The sequence below is a fragment of the Mustela nigripes genome, chromosome 16, assembly GCF_022355385.1.
Source record: "Mustela nigripes isolate SB6536 chromosome 16, MUSNIG.SB6536, whole genome shotgun sequence".
In the NCBI taxonomy this organism is placed as follows: domain Eukaryota; kingdom Metazoa; phylum Chordata; class Mammalia; order Carnivora; family Mustelidae; genus Mustela; species Mustela nigripes.
In genome coordinates this window covers 19,648,871-19,669,273 of record NC_081572.1, presented here as the reverse complement: position 1 = coordinate 19,669,273, position 20,403 = coordinate 19,648,871, and the positions used below count along the sequence as shown (strand labels likewise).

The 20,403-nt window shown below is 51.3% G+C and overlaps 1 protein-coding gene across 1 annotated transcript; it reads right to left on the bottom strand.

The window, feature by feature from the left end:
• Positions 1-6,814: 6,814 nt before the first annotated feature.
• CAVIN1 (caveolae associated protein 1) lies at positions 6,815-19,724 on the bottom strand. Its single transcript, XM_059378523.1, has 2 exons — positions 19,078-19,724; positions 6,815-9,331 (listed from the first exon to the last, which is right to left on the bottom strand). Exons 1-2 carry the CDS (start codon positions 19,546-19,548, stop codon positions 8,630-8,632), a joined length of 1,173 nt encoding a protein of 390 aa, XP_059234506.1. The 5' UTR covers positions 19,549-19,724; the 3' UTR covers positions 6,815-8,629.
• Between the last annotated feature and the right edge of the window lie 679 nt (positions 19,725-20,403).

Below are 20,403 nucleotides of genomic sequence, written 5' to 3'. Positions count from 1 at the left end.
AAGCAGGCTCCCTGCTGAGCAAGGAGCCCAATGCGGAACTCGATCCCAGGACGCTGGGATCATGACCTGAGCCGAAGGCAGTAGCTTAACCAACTGAGCCACCCAGGCATCCCTAAATAAATAATAATTTAAAAAAAAAAAAAAAAGGAAGAAGAAGACATGGCAAAGAAGAGATTTGGAGAAGAATCTTGGGGGTGACAAATGAGGGGTGCCTCACTGCAGTGACACAAGGGAGCAAGGGGCAACTTGGGTGTGTGATGGGACCCCTGTGGGGCTCAGCAACAGAAAGGCTCATCAGGACTGCCCAACTTCCCCCTCACTGAAATAATAGAGAAGATCATCTCTCCTTCCTCCTGTCTGAAGAACAGTCCTCCCTCCTCAATACTTTCAAGGCAAAGCTCTTTTCCTATGCTGCTTAAAACATCATTCATACCATATCATTCTGTCCCTTCAGTGGCTTCCCATGGGGCTTGGGATAAAATGGTTCTCCTTTTTCTTATCCCTGTCAAGTCTCTGCCTATTCCACCAACCTCTCTCCTGCCCACTAAATTCCAGCTAGTCCCTTTTCCACCTCAGGGCCTTTGCACAGGCCTCCCCCCCACCCCACCCTTTGCCAGCTTTGGCACATGCTAGTTCCTTCTCACCCTACCGGTCTCACTTGTTCAGAGAGGCAGGTGTAACTGTGTTGTGTAACTACCCCCACTGACAATTGCTTCCAGTGTGTTAATCACTATCTTTATGTGCTGTTTCCTGTGAACTCTTAGCATTCTCATTTATTTATCTGTATAAATTTTCTTATCTGTCAGTTCCAGGAAAATGAATCTTACCTGCTTGCTGCTCCCTTCTCTTCCCAGTGCTAGGCATATTGTAGGTGCTCAATAAATGCTTTGTGAATGAGTGGAAGTGCTCTTGGTCTCACCCTTCCCCTCTCTTGAGTTTTATCAATTCTCCTCTCCTTCCTGACCTTGTCTCTGGTCATGTCTCTGTCTCAATGTCTCTGGAGATATTCCTTCTTTCCTATCTTGACCCTCAAGTTACCCCTGCCCTTTCCCATCATGGCCCCCATGTCCTCACCTCCACTCGTTCTGCCAAGGTGGCTTCCGTCCTTTTTCTTCATAGGACAGTGCTCTTGAAGGCCACCAGGGATCCCCTCCTCATCAAAGCTAATGTCTTCTTGTTGTCATTTTACTTAACGTTGCAGTAGAATGTGGTACTGTCAATCACTCGCCTGTCTCCTAGACATTCTCTCCTCCCTTGACCATTGCAGCCGTCAATAGAAGCCATTGCATTAACTACAAAGCTGATGGAGCTGAAGTGAGACACACTCGGTTTGAATCTTGACTTTGACATGGAATGGACTGTGCCGCCCTGGCCAAGTTCCTTACCCTCTCTGAGCCTCAGCATCCACATCTTTGAATGGAGAACATAATTCTGACTTTGATTAGTTTGCATTAAAATGTCTTTGATCGGAAGGAAGATAATCTCAAATTAACTGTGAAGCATGGCTGATAAAAACCAGACCCCGGGGCACCTGGGTCCCTCAGTTGTTAAGCGTCTGCTGTCTGCTTCGGCTAGGGTCATGATCCCAGGGTCCTAGGATCGAGCCCCACATCAGGCTCCCTGCTCCGCAGGAAGCCTGCTTTCTCCCTCTCCCACTCCCCCTGCTTGTGTTCCCTCTCTCATGATGTCTCTCTCTGTCCAATAAATAAATGAAATTTTTAAAAAAGATTTTATTTATTTGTTTGACAGACAGAGACCACAAGTAGGCAGAGAAGCAGGCAGAGAGAGAGGAGGAAGCAGGCTCCCCACCACGTCGAGAGCCCGACTCGGGGCTTGATCCCAGGACCCTGAGACCACAACCCAAGCCGAAGGCAGAGGCTTTAACCCACTGAGCCACCCAGGCGCCCCAAATAAATAAAATCTTAAAAAGAAAAGAAAAGAAAAGAAAAAAGCCAGACCCTGGCAGTGTTCACCACTCAGCCACCCCACCTACGCAGCAATGTGACCCTGGGCCAGTTGTGCGACATCTCTGAGCCTCAGTTTCCTCCTCAATGAAATAACTATGAGAGCACCTCCCTCATAGGTTGCTATGAAGATTAGATGAGATAACCTGCCAAGCATTCGATACAACATCTGGCTCATGGCAACCCCTTAATAGACATTAGCTCTCATTGTCTTATGCAATGTCTTTTTAAATCACAAAATCGGGGAGACTTGTTGGAAGAAAACCGAGATTTCTCCCAAATTCCAGTAAAGAGGTGAACAACCACACCCTGGGAAGGGCAATTTTAGGGTCCTCACCAGAGCGAGTCCTTGCAGAACATCTCACTCAAGTTCTGTCTATCCTTTGTTATGACTGGAAGCTGTTGCTGAAAATGTTCAGTCTCTCTGGCTGTCAGCTCAAAATTCTAAATTGCTGGCTGAGAGGATTTCATTGGCCCAGAAAGGACATCCTTGGAAAGGCAGCTATGGATGGGGCAGGGGTCTAGGTCAACCAGCAGAGCCCTGGAGGGAAAGGGCAGGGTCTTTTCTGAGCAGAGGGACATCCAATGCTGCTCAGAATTACCTGAGATAATGTTTATGAAAGTGCCCTGCATGTAGCAGGATGTACTTCCCCCTCTCTGACTATCCATGGTCCACTTTGCTGCTCCCCCCTTCCAATCCCCACGACCTCCTAAGATGTGCCATCCCTAAAGACGGGCACTCCTGCCTTTAATTCTAAATTCCATTCTCTTCTCCCCCACATTCCCTCCCTTGGCACACTCATATATTCCTAGCACTTCCAGGGCCACCTCTCTTCTGTCAGCTCTTTTGTGCTGAGTCTTACTAGGTGCAGATAAATTACTTTCTCTTCTGGGTCCCCAGCAACATCCTCTGTAAGATGACTCCTTCTATTGCCTCATCTATAAAACAAAACCCTTTTTAGTTCCAACATTCCATAATTCTATTAATTCTTCCTCAATCATGCCTTCAGCTTTCCTGCCTCTACCTTTCCATACACTATCCCCTTTGCCTGGAGAACTTTCCCTGTCCCACATCACTGCTTTCGTTCAATTACCTTTATGGAACACCTACCATATTAACAGATACCTCTTGGGTCCTGCCTGGTGCTCAACAAATCCTTCTTTCCTGGGGATTGCTCCTCTCCCCACCCTGCAATCGTACACTGGAATGGGTCCTTTCAGCCACGCCTATATTACATGAGCCTGTCCTCCTGGCCATAGATGATTAAATCCAGGGTGAACACTGATGTTAACTGCTTTAATCAGATTCTCTGTGCCAGGAATCTGGAATTTGAAACTGAGAACCACAGAGCCTGGGAGCCCTTAGAGCTAAGTTCCATTAATGTCAGCATGTTAGAGAGGGCTATCCATCAACTCCCTCTCAGAAGTCCCTGGAGATCCCCTGGTTCCTATTCTTCCTACCTTAGCTGTTCAGCGGTTCCTTGGAGTCCACGGGATATCTTGGCAGCCTTCCAATGTAGGTTCCTTTTCCCCTTTATGGCCAGTGTCTTTTTCTTATATTTCCAACCAAATAATCATTAACCACTGCAATAACTGAGACACCATTAGGCTCTGGCGGCACAGAAATCATGGAAAATGCTATCTCAGCCCTCCACCAACATCTATTTGAAATCCTACCCATGTTTAGGAGTGCATCTTTCAAATGTCCCCATTTTCCCCAAGCAGGATTAATCCCTCTCCAGTGTACTGCTTTTGCATTTTGCTTTACCTCCCTTACCTCCCACCTTGAGCTATTTTGTATATCTGCTTTTCCCACTAATTGCAAATGCTTTAAAATCAAAAGCTAGATATGTTATCTTTTTAGTCTCTTGGCTCCTAGCACAGTATCACAAACAGATCACTGTTGTTTCAACGTCTGGCTATCGTCCTCTCCCTTTGCTGTTGATAACAGCAGCCCAATTTTCCTTTGGGAAATCAGCCTTCCTTCACTCTCTAGTCTATGGTTCCAGAAGTGGTACATAACCTAGATGTGGTCAGAGGCATAGAGATTCAGATTTATGACCTATTTATGACCTTTAGGGCCAATGGACATCCTATCTGCAATTCTGGCTGGAAGGATTTGGAAAGAAACCCTCCTACAGTTACTGATGTTCATCTTTGCCAAAACATGGGGGAAAATCTGATTATTAATCCAACAAACAATGAAAAAGATAAAATAAGAGGGGAAATAAACTTCCAATGACATTATATCAGAATTTGCATCTTGGACACCCTTGGAACCTATTACCAGGAATTATTTTATCACATTAATTCCTTCTGCATTTGTTTTCAGCTTTTTTCCCCTTCATTCTTTTTTAAAAGATTTATTTTTTTATTATTTTTAAAGAGAGAGAGAGTTAGGAGGGAGAGCCTGCACGCCAGTGAGGGGTGGAGCAGAGGGAGAGAATCTCAAGCAGACTCCCAGCTGAGGGGGAGGGGGCGCTCCATCCCATGACCTATGTGATGATGACCTGAGCGGAAATCACCAGTTGGCTGTTCAACTGACTGAGTCACCAGATGCCCCTTTATTTATTTATTTATAAGTAATCGCTATATCCAGCATGAGGCTTGAACTCGCAATTCTGAGATCAAGACTCATGTGCCCTACTGACTGAGCCAGCCCAGGCACCATGATTGTTATTATTTTTTTTTTTTTTGCTTTGTTTCTATTGCAGCTGGTTTGAGTTTATGACTCAATAGAAGGAGTCTTCTCATTCATTCAACAAGTGTTTATTGAAATAAAGTTCTATGGGAGCCCTGAGAAAGGCAGGGATAGTATAATCAGGGTGGAGCTGGGGAAGAGGTTGGCTTAAGAGAGAAAGTGGTGAAGGGGAGGCCATTCCATAGAGAGGGAGCAGCCTGAGCAAAGGCCCACAGGTTTGAAAATGTGTGGTCCATTTCTGGCCAGCAAACTCAGTAAAGAGCATGTTGAAGACCAGCAAGAACTGGGGCGGGGACTAGTCTCTTAAGGGATCTTGTGAGCCACGTCACTAAGTTTAACCCTTTGGTCAGAGGAAGGGGTTTAAACTGTAAGGTATGTTTTCTTTAAAAAAAAAAAAAATCTGTTATCTCTAGATCTTCTATCTCTATCTGGTAGTAATTTGGGGAATGGATTGGAAAGAGAATTTAAAGTCCATTCAAAAATCCAGGTGGGAGCAGATGAGGGTCTGGACCAGAGACGGGCTTAAACTGTTTTCTTCTGACCTCAACAGACCCCAGCCTTCTTAGCGCTTTGGAGGTACAATTTAGAGACCTGATCAACTCAATCTGAGGCTGTAGAACTTCCTTAGATCCCATGGCGCACTTTTTGTTATCCTTTGAGAAGACAATACCCCTAGTTTATTGTCATGGAAATAATGCTAATGATGGGTGGGCAAGTTCAGGATTATTTTGTGGAAAAGATGCTTTGAAGCTGCGGGACCTTGGAATGCCCTCAAATCCTATTGGTCAGCTGTTGACTATCTCATCAGTACCTGAGACCCGCCCTCCTCCTCACTTCAGCAGCAAGAGAAGACGGAAGGGAGTAATTTCTGGTTCTGGGGAGGCTGTGGTCCCTCACTTTGCCGTGGAGCAAGGGGTAGCAGAAATGTGGCTGCTCAGAGAATTAGGACTGTTCTTCACAAAGCAGTGCCCAGGATAATCTGGGTAGGGAAGGCACAGCAAAGTCATTGCCCTGGTATTGAAATTGTGGTGGACTAGTGAGAGACATGGCTTGTAGAAGGGATGTGTGTGTGTCAGGTGCCCGATTGTGGATAAGAGAAGTAAATGACAGCCTGGTATCTCAGGACTTCCCCTGGTTTCCCCTGGCCTTCTTACTTCACAGCTGGGGTCCTGACATCAGTCCCTGCTTCTCACAGCTGTACATCTGGATCCCAGAGGAAGAAGGATCCTCTCCTGGCAAGAAGGAAGTTTCCTGGCTCCCAGGCTCTGAATTTTCAGCAGCTGTTTTCATTTCTTTTGGCAGGAAGCTAACCCTTTCTGGGAGATTTAGAACTCCAGACTGCTGCTGTACTTGTTGCCGGTGGCAGGGATAGGGGAGTTGAAGGGAAATGCATGGTTCATGAGGAAGGGCTCAGCTTGTTTGAGTTGTGGGAAAAAGCTGAGATGGAGCCCCAGAAGTGACACTATTCATTAGGGAGATTCTGATATATAGGTGGAATCCACATGATGACTTGAGTCCATTGTTCTAAAAAAAAAAAAAAATCCATAGCTTGTGGACAGGTAGGGCAGGCTGCTTACTCAAGGGGAAGAGAGACTGCATAGACAACAAAATAGGTGCTCATTCCAGGATTGTGGGGAGAATTAACTATGCTGTGTGGCTATGACCGGCACATCCAACATGCACTGGAATCCTTTCTCTATGACATTCAGCCCTCTGAGTCAGGGTCTGTGAATTTTCCCCTCCCAGGTTGCATCCTCTAGGCCAGATCTGATTCTGAAGGGTGGATTTGGAGAAAGCTCAAACTGAGTAGGGTTAACAGTGTGTCTGAAGGGCTAATGCCCTGACAGCAGGGAATGGATCCACACCAAGAGAAGGTTACAGATTCTTGACAGTTAAGACCATGGAGCCAGGCTGCCCAGCTCAGAATCCCAGCTCTGCCACTTACTGAGTACGTGACTTTAGACAAGTCACTCTGTGTTTCTTCATCTCTAAAATGGGGATGATAATAATACCCCACTCCCACACCCACTCCAGGCACATGGGACAGGTTTAAACCAACAGTCCTCTCCCTCTTCCCCACCCTGGTTCTCTCCTGTCCTCTACCACTCAGCCTATGTAACTGCCTTTAGACAATATAATCCAGCACAGATCCTTTTAGAAAAGCGGGTTTATTGGTCGGGCTGCTTACCAGGACACAGCAACATGAGAGGCTCCCAGGAGCCCACAGGAAACTGTAACTGCCCACAACTCAGGCCCCTTCAGCCCATCAGCACCAAGGGACCCTGTCCCACAATCCCCATCCTCCCTCAGCTGAAGCGTCTCCAACCGTTCAGAAGAGAGAAGGGAACCAAAAAGGGGGGTAGGGGTAGGGGTTGGGAGCGGAAAGCAAAGCTTTGTATTATAAAAAAAAAAGTTTGTGTCCCCAGGCTCCCTCCCTCCACCCCTTAAAACTATTAGCTGCAACTCTAAAAAGCAAAGCAGGGAAGATAAGGCAGAGGAGATGGGGGAGGAGGAAGCCTTCAATCCTCGTTTTTGGGCTGTGCTTGAAGGGGAAGGGAGTTGTCTTTGCTTCTGACAAGCGGCCTTTACTGGAGAGGAAGGGGGGGGGGGGTGTACTGAAGTGTCCTGAGGAGAACCTTTCAGTGCACAACAGGACTGGAAGTAGCATACCCATCATCCCCAATGATTCAGGAGAACCCACAAAGGCAAGGAGGTCTTGGCAGAGATCTTGGCAAGTTTCGCAGTTTTATGATACTAGCTCTAGGGAAGGACCTTGAGAAGAAACTACCAGGAGTGAGCCAAGGCCGGGTTGCTCCATACACTCTCTCCATGTCCCCTCCAGCTCTCAGCTTGGTGGCCTGGCCATGAGTACGTTGCTGTCCTTCCAGTCCGCCTCCCTGCTACCTCCCAGCTCTCTGCAGTCTGGTGCTGCCCCCTTCTGGAACCCTCATATTCTGGATTTGAGAAATGGGCTGCCACAAGGGGCACCATTCAGATCTCAGTCAAGGGACAGGGGTGAGTGAGGCGTACCTCTTTCTCCTCTTTGGATCATCTCTTTCTCACTGTCTTTCCTCCTTATTCTGAAAATTGTCCTGCTGTCCTCTGAGAACCCCACTACCACGGGATTCTTGTCCTGTGTTTCTCAGGCTGCTAATGAGGAGAATTCTCCTCTCTTCACCCATTTCCACTTTCTACTGTTTCCCATTCTCTTCCCAAAGCCAGAGCCATGTGCTGCTGTTGCAGATGCAGAAACATCGTAAATGTTCCCTACATCATCTCCTCCTTCCCCAGGGCTCTGCTTGGCTACAGACTTCCTTGTTAGAACCCTATACAGATACAACAGTGCCAGCCTCTCATTCCAGGGTCACGCTCACTCTGCCCTCTTCCCCCAACTGCCCGAGGTTCTCCTGAAAGCTGCTTTTAAGTCCTTCCAGTATGGGGCCTCCCATGTGGGCAAGGGTCCTCTTCAGGATTCACTCTTTCTTTTTATGGTAGTTTTAGCTTTCAAGCCTCCAGGGATCAGGATGAGAAACAAGAGCTCAGTGAGCAGGAATGACAGCAGCTGGGTACAAGTGTGAGGTGGAGGTTGGGGGGGGGGGGGGGGGGGAAGGCAGCCTACCCCAAAGTGGGGTGGGGCAGCCACGGAAACGACAGCCATTTCCTTTAAGATCCCTGACTTGGACAACCACGACACACATCACTCCCCCTCCACTCCCACCCAGAATGTGCCCAAACTGGGGCGATCTATGGTGGAGGCTGCCTCCCCCTCCCATCTTAACAGCCGTTAAGACTTGGAGAGGTGCTCCTTGAGGGGCGGTGTTGTCAATTTAGAAACATCTCAGCCTGCGTGGGGCCGAAAGAGAATGCGAAAGAGAAGGGTCCAGAGGGAAAGGCATGGGGAGGGGGCGGGGAATGGCCGGGCAGGGTGGCGCGGCCTCCCGGGCAGAGCCCCGCGTGCGTCCGCTCAGTCGCTGTCGCTCTTGTCCACCAGCACGGCATCCGACTCCTCGGTGATCTCCAGCAGCGTGTGCACGTCGGGGCTGCTCCCGCGCAGCAGGTCGGCCGCCTCGCCGTGCTCCGCGACGCCCTCGTCATCGTCGGCGCCCACCTCCACCATCTCGGTGGCCTTTAGCACCTCCACCTCGCCCTCGCGGATCTTCTTGACGTGGAAGGTGAAGGGCGGCACCTTGTAGACCGCCGTCTTGGAGCGCGCGTACACCACGTGGTCAGGCGTGAAGGACTTACGCAGCTTATCTCGCGAGGTCTTGAACTTCTCGCGCCGCTCGGCGGGGACGAGGCGCGTGCCCAGCTTGTTCATGCGCTTCTCGAGCGTGTGCCGCGTCTTCTCCAGGTTCTCCTTGGTCTTGAGGCGGGTCTTCTCCAGGTTCTCGCGGGTGCGCACCTTGGTCTTCTCCATCTTCTCCTTGGAGAAGGCCTTCTTGAAGTCGTCCACGCGCCGCAGGCCGCTGCGCTTGATGCGCTCGGCGCGCGACTCCTCGATGACCTCCTCCACCTCCACCGCCTCGTCGGACGACAGCTCGAGCGCGGCCGTGTCCTCCTCCGGCCGCTCGCCCTCGCCCAGCTCGTCGCCCTCCTTCTCGGGCAGCGCCTCCGCCTCTTTCAGCGACTTGCCGATGCTCACTTTGGCCGGCAGTTTCACCTCGTCCTGAAGGGAGAGCAGAGCGAAGAGGTGAGGGGGCAAAGCGGAGGGCTGGGCGGGGACCTGGGGGACCCTGGACGAACCCGCGGCAGGAGGGTGGGTGGTGATTCGGGGGAGTGCGTGGTAGCTGTGACATCCGCCCGACCCCTTCGCCGGTGTGCCAGTGTCCAGTGAGCTGGACATTGCGTGGGCGCCCGGTAAATTATGTGCTAAATGAACGGTAACTATACAGACCGGGCGAGGAGCGAACGGAGCTTCCGGCTTGTGCAGTCATTGCACTTGAGCTGAATATCTCTGCAGTCCCCAAACCTGTCCTCCATCCTGCGTCCACGCATCTTACTACTCCTAACTCCGGGAACACAGTTTAATTTTGGAAATGGGCAGAGCGCCCCCTGGTGCACACTGCTCTAGCTAGACCAAAAAATGCAAAGGGGTTTGAGAAGTCGTTGAGGGGGTGGGGGGAGGGAGTGAGCTCACAGCCAGTCAGGCGACCCCCAGGTACGGTAACTTGAAGGCAAGATAAAGGGAGTGTTTCCCAGACTTCAAATAAGTTCAGAACCAGTCTCAGGGAAGGAGAGCTGTGCTGAGCCCATGCGCCCCATCCTTGATCTCCTTATACTGATTTGTTCCAGCAGCGGTCATTACACCCACGTAGAAATTGAGAGAGGAAAGAGGAAGAAGCTGGCTGGCAGCCAAGAGCATGTTTTCTCCCCAACATGGACAATTATTCTGGTTCTGACTTCCCAGCCTTGGAGTGGAAGGGAGGGATTACTTTTTCCATTGTGATTTTTTTCTCCCCAGACCAGAGCTTAAGGGGCCAGGAATGGGGTAGTGGTCCCAGAGTCCCTGAGCTCTAGAGCTCAGAGCCAGTTCTTCCCTTTGCCTCTGGGAGTACCTAGCACCAGCACTGTCTTCCATTCTGGGAAGATTTTCCAAGGTCCTGACTCTGGGCCAACATTCCAAAATCTCAGGATTACCCTCTACAAGAAGGTAAGGGAGGCTGAGCACAGAAAGGGCAAGAGGGCATATTCAAGAACATAAACATAAACCCAGAACTCTTTGGCTCAGACCCTCTTTAGAGACTTCAGATGAAGGAAGGAGACAGTAGGTTTTCAAGGGGTTTTCTTTTTTTTTTCTTTTTTAAGATTTATTTATTTATTTATTTATTTGACAGAGAGAGAGAGATCACAAGTAGGCAAAGCAGGCAGAGAGAGCAGGGAGCAGGCTCCCTGCTGAGCAGAGAGCCCGATGCGGGGCTGGATCCCAGGACCCTGAGATCACGACCTGAGTTGAAGGCAGAAGCTTAACCCACTGGGCCACCCAGGCACTGCTTCAAAGGGATTTCTGAAGACAATTTCCCAGAATTGTAAAAAACAACAAAAAAACCCATCTGAGAAAAATGAGGCAACATGAATTGACCCCTCTCATAAACACACACACACACACACACACACATTTCTACTTGGTATCTCAGCACCACATGCTACAGAAATTCCTCCCCCAGCCCCCAACCTCTTTCCTCTTCCCTCCCATCCACATCCCCCCAAGAGTTTCCTGGTTTACACTGAAAACTAGGAACACCCCCTCCCAACTTCCTTCCCTCCCTGTCAATAGCATTAGCAAGGACAAAGACAGAATGCTGGCTCCACCCTTTCTCCCAAACTGGACACCAGTACTGCTGGGCATCGAGCCACCTCAAGCTGTCATTATTTAACTACACCTCCCAGCAGGCAAGGTGATCTGGGCTCAGGGCATTCTGGGACTTGTAGTCTCCGTCTGCCATAGCTGGCTTAGTACTGTCATTCTGCCATCCCTCTCCCTCTTATCACTCACAGAGGAGTTGAAGGGATTGTTTTCCTTGTCTTGAGTGTAAGAGGATCCCAACCTCTCTTAACATTCCTTATTTCCAGTTGTACCCTTTGGGTTTCCTTTTTACAGTCTTTCTGCCTGCTACTCAAGTCCTCTCTCTTACACACCATTTTAGGACTCTCCATGATCTAAGCTCTCTGCTACCTTTTCATCCTTCACCCAGAATTTACCTGCAACCCCAGTATCAAAAAAATTTCAGCTCTGATCTTCTTCAAAGACTCTCTGACTAAAACCCCACACATGCTCCACCAAAGGATAGTAGAGAACCCCTCCTTTCAGTAAACTCAGACAATGTGGATGGGCTAGGGAAGGATTAGGGTGATGGGGGGGAATAGTAAGGAAATAGTCCCAGCTGCTGGAAAACAAATCGACATTGTCCCCCTGCCCCCCCCCCCACATCCCTGATGCCTCCCCTTACCACCCCCCCCTCACCCCTGCCCCACCCCATCCCTTAAAGGCTGAGCTGACTGGTTTTCCTGGCCTCTGGCTTCCTAAATTAAAAGTGTTTGCCAGCTGAGCTTGAACGGGGCTAAGGACAGAGTCGCAGACCTCTTGTAGCCAATCCCATCTTCCTAATTCTTGTTGAAAGGTCTCAAATACAACATCAGGGAACAATCCCAGTGAAGGGGGTTTATTCCTGGATTTGGAGGTGTCTCTCCCAGTCCAGAAAGTTATATGAAAATATATTAACACCATTCATTGTAGGTTCCCCCCAGAGTGATAGCTTACACCAGAAGAGCTGCTTTGGTGGAAGATCAGGGGATGGGGGAAGAAATAACTTGACCTAACTCCCTGGACAACGTCCAGTAGACTGGCTCTGCAGAGGGTATACCACTATGATTTTAGCTTTTTTCCTCCATTAATGGATTTTCTCTTTTCTCCCCCTTTCCAAGCCAGGTTTCCCCTATGACTCATAGGCTTGGAGTGCTGTTTTGGGTCCACCCCATCAGCCTGTTGCTACAACAACCACCAACACAATTCCAAAGCACCTCCCCCTACCCTGGGCACAATGGCCAGGGACCCTTGTCCCACCCCTGCTGCCCTGGCAGAGCTCCTCCACCAAAGGAGGGGCCTCAGGGGGTGGCTCTGCTTGTTCTGTTTTCACGCTTTTATTAAAGAAAACCACCACTCCCGACAGGCTTGGTTTCCAGAGTTACCTTTAATGACCAGGTCTGAGCAAAAGCATGCACAGCTTTCCCTCCCCCCAACCAAGCACACACAGTTCTCCAACCCAGGAAGGCACCAGTCCAAGATGGGTTTCAGGAGCCCCAGGGAAACTTCTCGCCCCATCCACTCCACTGCCCAACTCTGCTTTATAAACTGAAGATCCTCTGGTCTAGGAAGAAGATTTTAATATGATTATAATTTAATCGAGCACCTACTATGTGCCTAGTCCTTGGCCAGGCACTTCACATTTGTCAGGGAGAAGGGACAATGTCATATGACTCTTTAAGTAGGAGCCTTTCTTTCCTTTTTTTTCTTTTCTTTAATTTTTTTTTTTTTTAAGTAAGTTCTATATCCAATGTGGGGCTCAACCTCATGACCCTGAGATCAGGAGTCACAGGCTCTACTGACTGAGCCAGCCAGGCACCCCAGGAGACTCTCTGGACTTTACGCTCTGTCCCCAACTACCGCCTGGGACTAGCCAGAGAAGACTCTGGAGAGGGCATTCAGAGACCCAGGATCTGCTCAGAGAGTAAGTTAGAAGAGGGGCAAGACTTGGGGAGAGGTAGAAACGAGGGAAAGTCATAAAATCTCAGGATTGCTGAGGGATTCATGTTGCCCCCAAGAGGGTGGAAATTAATTCTTGAGGGGAGAGGTGAATTTAGGTATCCCAGTAGTTTGTAGTGCCAAAGAGTCCCAATACATATGTAGATAGATAGTATATCTGTAGCATTAAAATTTCGTGGAGGAGGGGACAGTTAGGGAAAATGTTTAAAAGGATTCCTTAGGAGGATGATTTTGGAAAAGGAAAAAAAGTTGGAGGAAACCCTTTTGTGCTATAGGGAAGCCAGAGGATCCAAGCCAGAGCCAGCTAAAATGTCCCCCCTTCCGGCCTCTCCGAGTTGGCAGCTTTTGGGTGCCCCACCCAAGGCAGGATCTGGCAAACATAAGGGATCCCTTTGCAAAACACTTTCTAAAAAAAAAAAATGGAAAAAATAAGTTTAAATGTTTTCCTCAGCTCCAGGGAGGGGGTGTATGGGGCACAGAATAGACCCCAGGCCTTGGCCTCATGAGGGCCCTCTCCAAAGAAGCTTTGAGCCAAACTGGCCTGTCCCTGAGGAGGAGGCGGAAGGGGAACAGGAAGGAGAATCAGATGCCATGGCACAGTTTCATGCAATTTCATGCAGGGCAGCACGGGCTACAGCTCCAATATGGGGTTTGGAGCGTCTACATTAAGACAGAAACCCAGAGGTGGGGGAGGGCCCCGTCCCTTCGCTTCCCACCCCATTGCACACACCACATTTGCCTGAACTCTGAGTACTGCGAGAGTGTTTTCACCATATCCACCACCAACCCAGGGCTTGAAAGAGGCCTCTCATCCCAGCACTGACCACCACTAAGCAGTGAGCTGGTGGTGGACTGAAGTGACGGCCCATGCCCATTGCGCCATGTCACCCAAGAGACCCTAAGCGCCCCCACCGGCTGTCGGCTTCTCTGGGGTGGGCAGAGACACAGGCTCTGGGTAATAGGGCAGTGTCCTAGGCGTCTGGTCAAAGGGTGGGAGCTCAGGCACTGTCTCAGGCTTCAGGTCAATGGGCTCAGTCTCAGGCAGAAGGTCAAAAGGCACGATCTTGGGTGTGGCCAGGTCAGAGGGTGCTTTCAGCTTCTTCTCGGGCTAAGATGAGGAAAAGGGGTGTAAATGGGGCTTGAGTTGGGTATGGATGCGGTTGAGAGAAAGAGGCCTTAGTGGGCATGCAGAATTGGAGTTGGCGAGTAGGGGGAAGGGAATATGGCATGCATCAGACTGGAAAGGAACCATATTTTATATGCTGCATCAAGAGGGCCCCGGGGATGAAAGTGTGACAAACCCAGGCCCGTGTTTAATAAACAGTTTAAACAGAGCTCCTCTCTTCTTCCCTCTAGAATCTTCCCCACTCCCATCCTTAGCCTTCTGCCTTCTGCCCCTACCAAGCCATAGTCATGGGATGACGCTGTTGAGGGCTGGAGTGCGGGAGTAAGAGGCTGCTGCAATGTAGAAGGGGCTCTCTAAGCGGTCAGTTACCGACTCTAGCCGGAGAGGCTCTGAGAAGTGAAAAAGAAGGCAAGTAGGCGAACAACTCTACTGTCTTCAGAGTCCTAGTTCTTATTATTTCCCCAGGGCAGGGTGGGCACTGGGTGCCACCCAGGATAAGGAGAGGTAGAGGCGTGGAAGAGGGACATCCTGGTTGTTTCCCTTTGGCCATGTCCCCACCTCTTGTCTTCCTTGCCACTCCTCCCCCTACACATGCCTGGGATAGCAGACACCAAGATACACAGAGAAATCAGGAACAGCTGGGCTTGCATCCTGGAAGACCTAGCAGCAGCTCCCATTCTTCCTCCTGAGGGGTTGAGCTGCCACTCTTGCCTTGGACCATCATGAGAAGTCAGGGAGAGAGATAAGTTAGGGGCACTACCAGACTCCAGTGACGGCAGTGGTGGGTAAACGCCTGCAGCCACAAAAACACAAAGTAGCAGGTGCCAACCTTCCCTGTGGAGTATAAGGAGAGGGAAGGCCAAGGAGAAAGCCAACATGGTCCTCTCATAGCCAGCTGCGGAGCCTATGCCAGGGGGATACCCATACCGGCCAGGGAGCTCTATGCTTTACTCTCTGTACCCCTCCCTCTTCCCTCACTGTCATTGGTCCTTTGTCATCGGCCATTGCCTCTGCTTCAGTACTAGGAGACTAAGCAACTAATGGCCACCAACCTTAGCTACTCTTAGTAATGTTGATTGCACCCTCACGTGTATACACACATGCACACGCACACATGTACTCAGACAGCAGCCCAAGTGCCAGGATGGTGCAACTGTCTCCCTTAGAGAATGACGGAGCCAGAACAAACCCACTGTTGGAATAATCTCTGCTCTGGTTTCTCCGCAGAGCCCGGGAATGGAGGGAGGAAGTGGGGAGCAGAGAATTTAGCAGAAGAAGGGGTACACCTGGGTTCTAGTCCCAGCTTTGACCCCCCACTGACTTGAGTGACAGTAGGCAAGTAAGTTCCCCTCTTTGGGCCTCCACTTCCCCAGCTATAGAATGAAGGAGCTTAAGCTGATTATCTCTGAAGCATCTTCCAGCTCAAAAAAATCTGTAATGGCAGAATAATGAAACATGCACAATGGTATGCTTCAGTGAAATGGAACAAACCACTACTCATCTCTGAGGTTGGTTGCCTAGCAACAGTATCCTCTCACTTCTCTTTATCAGTGGCTTATTTTGTGTCATTGCATCCCTTTTTGATTTTGACCTTTATAATAGTCAGACTTTAGTTATTTAAAAAAAAAATCAGAGGGAGGAGTATTATTTCCTTTAGTCTTAGGATTACCCCTAATAGTATCCTCCCTGCTTTGGATCCAATGACCAGGAAAATCTCAGGGTTTCAGAGGAAGGATGTGGTAAGCACTCTTTCCATGGCCACTAGGCTCAGGGACTGAGCGGGGCAAGAGCCTCACATTGGAATATTTGGGAACAAAAGTTTGGAGTTCTGGAACAGAGAGCCCTAATTTGCCTTGAGTCCAGTAAAGAGCTGTAGGGGTTAGGTTAGGATTTGGGGAGGAAAAGCCAGCAAGCCCCCATTCCAGCCTTGGTGCCCTTGTTTTTAAAGCCTGAAAGTCCTTAATCTCTTAAATGCTTCCTGGTCATATCATCAAGCACTGGGAGCAGGTCCAAAGGGTCCTTGTGGAGATCATGTCTCATCACAACTGCTCCAGAAAGTGTTTCTTTCCATTTTGGCCCCTTTCCTGCATTCTAAAAGAACACTAGTAATATCCAAATCGTTATCTGGAAGAACCGAATCTTTAATGATCAGTGCCCCTCCCATTTGTGCAGTGCCCACGATCTGCCTGATCTTCCCAGCAGTCAGTTCTCAGTCCACTGACCCTTCGCTACTAGTAGATTTCGTTCTTCTCCTTCACTAGATGTTGCCTAGTTAGGTATCACCCTGATAGGATGGGATGCCAAACTGCTAGTTTTTATTAGGGGATAGGGAAATGCCAGAGGACAGTAATGACTCAGAAGTGGGTTCAAGGTGAGGGCTCTGATATCCTGGGGTGGGAGGTGCTAAATTTCATGGGGGAGCCAGGGGGATCGAATACAAACTTAACCTGTGGAATCATTATGTCTAACAGTTCCTTGAATATGGGGTGAGGCCACACAAGGGATTCTCTTCTTTATCCCCCCCAGGAAAAAGGTATGGGGGGGGGCAGGTGGCCTGATCCCACAGCTAGGGCCTTCCTGGCCTTTCATTCTCCCTTCCACCCTGCCCCCACTGCTGCATCATCACCTCCCACATCTGCAGCGGGGAATGCAGTATCCACTCCCCTGTTCCCACTCGGGAAAACTCACATTCTCCCAGGAGGCCTTTCTCCAAATCTCTCTCTGTCTCTCTCTCTCTCTCTCTCTCTGCCTGGCCACCCAAGCATCCTGCCCCTCAGCCTGACTACCATAAATGCTGCCGCCCCCAATCTTCCCTATTAGGTCTGCCAAGGCGCAGAGCTATTTTTACCTCCTTCTCTTCCCAGGCCTGAAGACCTCAGAAAGGAGCAGCCTCTGCTCTTTCTTTAGCTGCTGAGTACCCCACACCCTCGCCCCTTACCTGGACATCTGCTCTGCATCTCAGGGAAGTGCTGCTTCCCTGAGCCCCGCCCCTGTTGCTGGAATCTTTTCCTTGCCTCTGAGCTCCTCTCCAGGTTGGAACAGTGTTACTTATTAGTTAGTTGTCCTGTGGTTTAGAGGCACAGGGTCCCCAGCTTGAGCCATTCTTTCTACCTCCAGGCTGTGATTAGACCCCACCCCCCACCCCCAGAGACACATGACAGACAGATCCCTGCCAGCTGCTGAGTGGGAGTAACAGAGATGCCACTGGCCTCTGCACAGGAGTTTTGCTTCCTAAGGATTCATCCTTCTCTCAGCATCTCTACCTTTGACATAGGTTTACCTCGAGTCTGAGAACTTTCCCACGTTCTATGGTCTGGGATATTTAGAGTGAAGACAGGAACCTATCCAAGCCCTTCGTGGCAACCCTCTAATACACGAGGCTGTGGAGAAAAGAGCTGGCAGCTGTGGTTCCAGACACCTGAGTGTTCTTCCCTTGGTGACACCCCCTTCCTGGGACTTATCATATTTCTTTTAAAATCTCTCTCACATACAGTCTTCCAGGCATTTAGATTAAGTGAAACAGCTCTAGACAAACATTTCTACCAGATAGTGCTATATGGGCTGATGGGGGAACTAGCGCCACTTGGGAGGAGTCTCTGGGCATTGGAGGGAAGGGGACCGTGCCAGTTCTGTATCTGTCCCACCACCATCTCCTTGGATGGGTACAAGTTCACCCATCTCCCTTTGTCTACTGTCCCAAACACTTGTCCTAATCTGCATCTCTCTTAGTTCCTCTTAGAGACACCCAGTTAAGGACCTCACTGAACCCCAGATGGTCACTCAGAATCCAGCTTGGTGCAGTCAGGGAAACCACAGCTCCCTGACAGGTTCTCTCACCTAGAGGGTGTGGGAAATGTAGCCTTCCTTTTCTTTCCATTCCCTTCTATAGGGAGAGGAAGGGGCTGAGGGAGCATAGACTAACACCTTCACCCCCGATCTCACCTCCTTGGGGTGAGAACGTCAACCAGGCCAGTGGGAAGAAGACAGCAGGAGAGGCTTGGCAAATTCCCACCTGTCCAAAGATCCCCAAGCCCTCAGCTCAGAGCCTCTTCTAATGTGATTGGGGAGGAGGGAGCGGGGAGGACCAGCAACACTGAGATTTCCAGGTTTATTTGCGGTCAGGATACAAAAATGGCATTTTTATCCGAGCAAAACCGGTAGAGGAGCAAAGGAAGCAACAAGCGGCCTGGGCGGAGCCTGGCGCGTGCCAGCCTCCTCCCGCCTGTCTGCCAGCTGCTCCGCTGTCCCGCAGGCCAGCAGGGTGATTCCTGCGCCTGGATCGTCGGGCCCGGCAGGGACTGTCCGCTTTGCCCCACCAACCCCGCTTGCACTCCTTACGTTGCACCCCCACCTCCCCTCCCCAATCACCCCCCACAACCGCCGCGCCTTCTTCCATCTAGCAGAGAGGGGTCGGGAGCGCTGCCTGCGTCCCCAAGGGCCTGAAAGTGCCCAGAGGCTCGGGGCAGCTCTCAGCCCGAGGACGCGGGGGCTGCCGAGGCCCATGCGGGTCCGGGGGCGTGTGCTGGCGGTCGCTGCCCTCGCTTGGCGCAGCCCCCGCCGGTGCGTGCCTGAGCCCTGAATCACCCGCTATATCGGGCGGGCAGGGCCGGAGGCCCCAAACCCGGGCCACGCCGCCAGTGTCCGCTTACAGGGGGCCCACCGGCCGCCACGGACCCCTGACTTTCCCCAAAACCTCCGCCAAGCAGGAAGACTTCGCACAGCAGAGCTGGGAACAGTCTGCGAGGGGGGACGTCCTCAAGCCCTGCCCCCTAACTTTTTTGCTAGTTTGTTGCCAGAGGGACGGGGCTCCGTGAGAAGGCGTGGGGTGCAAAGCGTGCCCCTCTGCGTGCTCCAGGAATCTGGAGCCCACCCCACCCTGCCCTACCCCACTCCAACGTGCTCCCGGAAGGAGGGTGGGTCCCGTGAGCCACCCACGCCAGGCTGGCGGGAGCGCCGCGCGGCGGGCAGGTCCTCCTACCCCAAGCTCCGGAGACCCCGGGCCAGACGCGTCTACCCCGCAGCTCACCTGGTAGATCATGACTTTAAAGTTGCGGCGCCTCAGCAGCTCAGCCTCGTTGACCTCCAGCTTCTTGATCTGGCCGGCCTGGCGCTCCAGGCTGCCGCGCACGGTCTTCACGTTGACGCTGACCTTGCGCACCTTCTCCAGCAACTTGCTCACGGTGTTGCTGGTGGTGGCGTGTGCCTTGCCCAGCTTGCTCAGCTCGCCCTGGATGCTCTGCACGGCACCCTCCATCTCCGCCTGCCGTTCCTCCAGCTGGGCTTGGGTCAGCTGGATCTGGTCGACGGCGCCGATGATTTTGTCCAGAAGGCTCAGCACCAGCACGCCGTTCACCTGGTCCGACTTGATCAGCTCCTCAGAGCCGGCCCCTGACGGCTCCTCCGCCGCTGGCGCCGCCATTGGGGAGGACCCCGGGTCCCCAACATCGGGGTACCCGGGAAGCGGCTGCTCGATGATATGGAGCTGGGTGTCCTCCATGGCTAGCCGGAGCCGTGCGGGGCCGGCCGGGTGGAGCTGGAGCTGAAGCCCAGAAGAGGAGGAAGAGCAGGAGGGGGGAAAGCGAGAAAGAGCGGAGAGCCGAGGAAACTCGAGCCACGTCCGTGCGCACCGGGACGGTGGCCAGAACTGTAGGGCGGGGAATCGGTGAGCTCCCTGGCTCCCGGGCCAAACCCCAGAGTCTCCTCGCCCATTGGCTGGCCCCACCCCAGAAAGGGAGGGACCGGGGCCGAAGGGGAGACAGATGGTGGGGAAGGGGGGCAACCGAGGGGGACCCAAGAGCCGAGGGCCCCACCCTTCCCAGGATGGTTGGAATAGTTGGAGCGGGAGACTAGGGCCTCGGCTGCCAGCGGAGGCCACGCCGCGGGACTAGGGCGGAGGAATGTGAGCTGTAAACCCGGGAAGGGAAACAGGTCCAAGAGTGGGGCTCTCCTTTTCCCTCCTGTGTTTTTTTGCTCACGCACAAAAGTACCTAAGCCTTTGAAGTTCTAGAACAGGGAGTCAAGTAGAACACGAGATCTAAAGTTGTATCCAAAATACTGGATTTGCCTGTGCCCAGATTTTGAGAGGGAAAAATATCCATGACTTCCGCAGTGTTTTCCAAGGGAGGGGAGGTCTCTACCTCCCCCACAGCCGAGTTACTCACCACCGTTCTAAAACGCGTGAAGAGTTCGGGGGTGCTGGCTGGCTGAGCCAGTAGAGCATGTGACTCTTGATCTTGGGGTTGTGAGTTCAAGCCCCACCGTAGATGTAGAAATGATTTATAAATAAAATCTTTAAAACAAATGTTTGATGGGTTGTTAGGGACAGGGAGAACTTAGATTAGGATCACAGTGG